General features: G+C 45.6%; 1 protein-coding gene across 3 annotated transcripts in view; it reads right to left on the reverse strand.

The window, feature by feature from the left end:
• Window positions 1-1,355: 1,355 nt before the first annotated feature.
• Window positions 1,356-4,192, reverse strand: part of LOC106721859 (uncharacterized protein At2g34460, chloroplastic-like) — an 18,423-nt gene continuing 15,586 nt past the window's right edge. For all 3 annotated transcript variants that reach the window (XM_014517147.2, XM_014517146.2, XM_014517145.2), the window contains one exon: window positions 1,356-3,692. In XM_014517147.2, the coding sequence (XP_014372633.1) occupies window positions 3,535-3,692 (158 nt within the window). In that variant the 3' untranslated portion in view covers window positions 1,356-3,534. The remainder of the gene's footprint in view (window positions 3,693-4,192) is intronic.

Below are 4,192 nucleotides of genomic sequence, written 5' to 3' on the forward strand. Positions count from 1 at the left end.
CTGGGTTCACAGTGATGTACGTCCAGTATGGACTTTTCTACATGTTAAATGCTTAACTTTGTCTTTCAACATTCATATTCTATTAACAGACATTTTCTATCATGGTTTCCAACTTTCTGATGCTGGTACATTTGTCCAACAACATAACCCCAAGTGCCTTATTCTTTTTTAATTGTAAGAGCTAGTGCTGTAATAAGGGTTATGACTGGATATTGGTTGTATAACAGATTCTAATTTAGGCACCCTTTTCTTTCAGCTTCCTGTTGAGACAATTGATGGTGGCTGGCTTTGGCTGCTTGCCTGGCTGTGTAGAGAGCAAGGAGGAAGCAGTGGGCAGTCTACTATCTCAAATGATGAAGTAATGCTTCTCTGTTCTTAATTCTGGTCATTAGTGTTGGTGAAGGTATTGAATGTAAATGTACCATGACACTGCTTTCGCTGCCTTGAAGCCAGTCAAAAGACTCAGTGATAGATCAGGCCCACAAAAATTCCATTGTTTAGTTTGATTCTGTTCCAGGGTTTTAGTATGGCATTTTTCTTGTGGTCCCCAATACATTTATTACATTATTGAAAGCAGTGTTTTATATGGAGGCACCTTTTCTTGATACAAGGAGGTTTGTGCAAATCTCCCTTCTCTTCTGGAGCTGGCAACAGAAACAACTTTTTTGTGCATGTAGACAGGCTTTGATGGTAAATTCTGAGCAGCTTTGCAGATCCATTGAGTTTTTAGAACAGTGTGTTATTTTTTCTCTAATGGATATAAATTATGAATTAATAAAAGGATACTCTGCTTGAAAAGATCATACTTGCTTTAAAACCTTCCTAGCTGGTTTGGTGGGCATGATAGTACCAGAAAATTCCTGACAAAATTACTTTTGACATATACAGTGGCCAAGAATGAATGTGTTTAGACCAGGGGTCAGCAATCTAAGGCATGCAGGTGGGATCCGGATTTGACCTGGCCTGAGGTGGCATGAGGAGCTAGGTGGTATGCAACTGCACCTTGCTGCCCTTTCTACTGCTACCTTGTGCCTGCATTTACCATCGCAGGATCAGCAATGAGGGTAAATGCAGACAACTCCGGTGCTCCAGCAGGTAGACATTTGCAGCCTGCAGCAAGGGGCAGCAGGGGTTGCAAGCTTCAGCCCACAATGCAAAAAATTGTTGACCCCTGGGCTAAGTACAGACAATCAAAAATGGATGCGGGAGGGGAGGAGGGACATGCATCACAAGAGCACACACCAACTGCTGAAACTTCCTTAGCCCGACGAAGGGTTTTTGAACCCGAAAGCTTGCTTAATAACTATTCTCCAACTATTTGGGTTGGTCTAATAAAAGATATCAGATTCACCCAAGGCACCTTGTCTGCCTATGTCCTTAGACCAACACGGCTACAACCTACACCCCTGTAATCACCCATGACATTCACTAGAACGCTTTGCCTTTTTGGGCCGCTCAGATGCAGCTGTCTCCTTTCAGGTCAACAGCTTACCTTTCAGTGAAGTTTCCTAAAAGGATCCCCAGGGGTTCTCTCCTGCCATGTCTTTGTTGGTATGGATTACTGCTGGGAAGAAGTTCAATAATCCAGCTACTCCTGGGTTTCTCTTTGGTCACTCACTTAGGCCTTCATCTCGGGGCTCTGCCTCCCCTACACCCCGTTTTGTGCCAACCAGTGATGATGTTAGTTTTTGGCCAAGGCTAAAGCAAAAGCAACTTGCCATAGCTGGGCTTTTGGCCCTTATCTGATCTTAGTCCCAATTTGGATGGTATACTGTCCTTTTGTAGGCCTTACATTGGCCTTACTCATTGTAGTGTTCACCCCCTGGAAGTTACCCCACGGTACTCTCTCTCTCCCCTCCAGGGGCTACTCTCAGCTTCCGTATCCTTCCTTCTTTTTTTTTTTCTCTCTATAGGCTCACCATTGTGCTGTCCCAGTCTCTCCCAGCATTGTCTGCATTGTCCACAGTCTTGAGAGAGGTATATACTCTGGCTCCTCTGAGCCAGCCTTAGTAGGGCATCCCACTTCTTGCGGTTGTCACCACTCGCACCTGCTGGTGGATTCATCTATCTCAGGTTCCCCTGGGCTCTCCGGAGGACACACTTTCAGTCCTCCCTGAATGTGGGTCAGTGGGGTTTTTATCCCCTGCTCTGAGGGCCAGCTGATAAACTGGTATCAGCACGCAGCTACAAAATGTACCCACATCAGTTGTGGGGAAGGTGCCTGATCCCCAGTGGCAGACTGCTGTCGCCGCTTTTTTCCTCACTCGTGCAGAGGCTCAGCTTGTTTGCTGTCAGCGATGTTGCTGCCATGGCGTCTTTGATCTTTGGTGGCAGTCTGCAGTTGCCACTTTTCTCCCTGTCCCGGTGCTGGAGGTAAGTTTTGTTTTGTGGTAGCATTTCTGCCACAAGGTACAAATGTACAATTACATGAAGTAGCTAGTAAAAAAGTTGTGTAGTTTTTTTGTTCTTTGGTTGTTGTTTTTTTTAACGAGTAGCAGATACTACTTTTAAGGGTTGGATCCTTTTCAAACATTAAGCAGGTGCTGGGAAAAGCTTACTGCACTGAAAATAGTGAATACTGTCAGTGCCAAAAGCTGAGAAAATTGGCTCCTTTGAAGAGGAGCAGAAAATTTATCACGGGTTAGGAGTGCCTTCTGACCCTAGGGCTACACCTGTGGCAAGAACTTAAATGTGTGTTTGGAGATGATAAGGGTTGGTTTGCCTGCATTGGGACTGGCTGGAGATTTGGGTGGTAGTAATCAAAGAACTTGTAGAGGGAATGAAAGTTGATTAAACAGAGAGAAAAGAGCCAGTGTGTAAGAAGAAGGTGGTCAGGAAACCAGACAGAGATGCATAAGAAATCTGCAGAGAGAAAGAGACTGTGTGTGTTTACTCTGACTTGTTCAGGCCTAGCATGACCAAACAAGTCAGCCCTGGTGACAGGCAGTTGTTAGTTGTGAATGACAATTCTTATCCCTAGGCTGATATTTTGGTTAGGTTACTCATTTAGGAGGGACAAGTCTTGAGCTCTTAATTGTCTTTTTAACTGTCCCTTAAAATCAGGGTGCTATAGCTGCTGTATGTTGAGCTGAACTTTCTGTGGGTGTTAGGCATGCTCTAAGCATGTCTACTGACTTGGGCCCTTCAGCAGACTTGAATAGGGGAACACCTTGTTTGAGGATCCTGAACAAGATTAACCCTGAGATATGCAATAAGTTGTTCAACGCTGCTAAAATGGCATCCTTTCTGTGTATGCTGAGCTCTAGGTACTTAGGTCACTTCACCATGCAAACTTGAGTGAATATAGACTTTCAGGCATCTAAGAGGTTAGGTGTGGGGTTTAAAAGTTGCTCTCTTAGACTTAACTAAATCCCACCTACCTCACACTTCAGCTATGTAAGTCATTTTGGGGATCTGGGCATTTGGACGTAATTTAGTTCATATGCATGCCATGAGTGTTTGAAGGTCTGTGCTGATGCTTTCTCATTTACAGGACTGGGGCTAATGTTGTCCTACCCAGAGGGAATGCCACTTCTATTTTGTGCACATTGCCACTCCTTTTTTAATCCATTCATTACTGTTAAGCAGACACAACATGAAACAAGCTACATCCCCTCTTGCCACTGAGTTGGTCACTGGATACCCACTGGGATCAGGAACAAAATACCCTTCATGAGTCAGGAGTTCTTTATCTGTAAAAGAAAAAGACAAGCAAATATGAACATATTACAGGGGAGGAAAGAACTGCAAATGCAAAACATTAGTCTCATCTGCTTCACTCTCATGCACACATGGAATACAAAGTTAGTTTTAACCAACAGATATAACAAGGTATTATTGTCAGCCTTAAGTACTGCTGGTTGGTTTAGATCAGGGGTAAGCAGCGTTTTTTGGCCGGAGTGCCTACCACAATGCCTACCTTGGAAGGTGCCAGAGTGCTGGCATGCCAGAAAAACAAAATGAAGGCAAGGGCTACGTGGCAGGATGCCCAGCTGGTGCCCTTTGACCCCCCCCAAAGCCTCTGCCCCCCACCCCTGCTGCCATTTTCCCCCACCCAAACCCCCTTCCCCCAAGCCCTGCTGCCTTGTGTCCCCCACCCAAAACCCCTGCCCCCCAGCCCTGCTGCCCCTTGCCCGCCACACAAAGCCCCTGCCCCCCAGCCCAGGCTCTGTGGCTGCCCGTAGCTGCCCCA

This window comes from Alligator sinensis, unplaced genomic scaffold, assembly GCF_000455745.1.
Source record: "Alligator sinensis unplaced genomic scaffold, ASM45574v1 scaffold125_1, whole genome shotgun sequence".
NCBI classification, from domain to species: domain Eukaryota; kingdom Metazoa; phylum Chordata; order Crocodylia; family Alligatoridae; genus Alligator; species Alligator sinensis.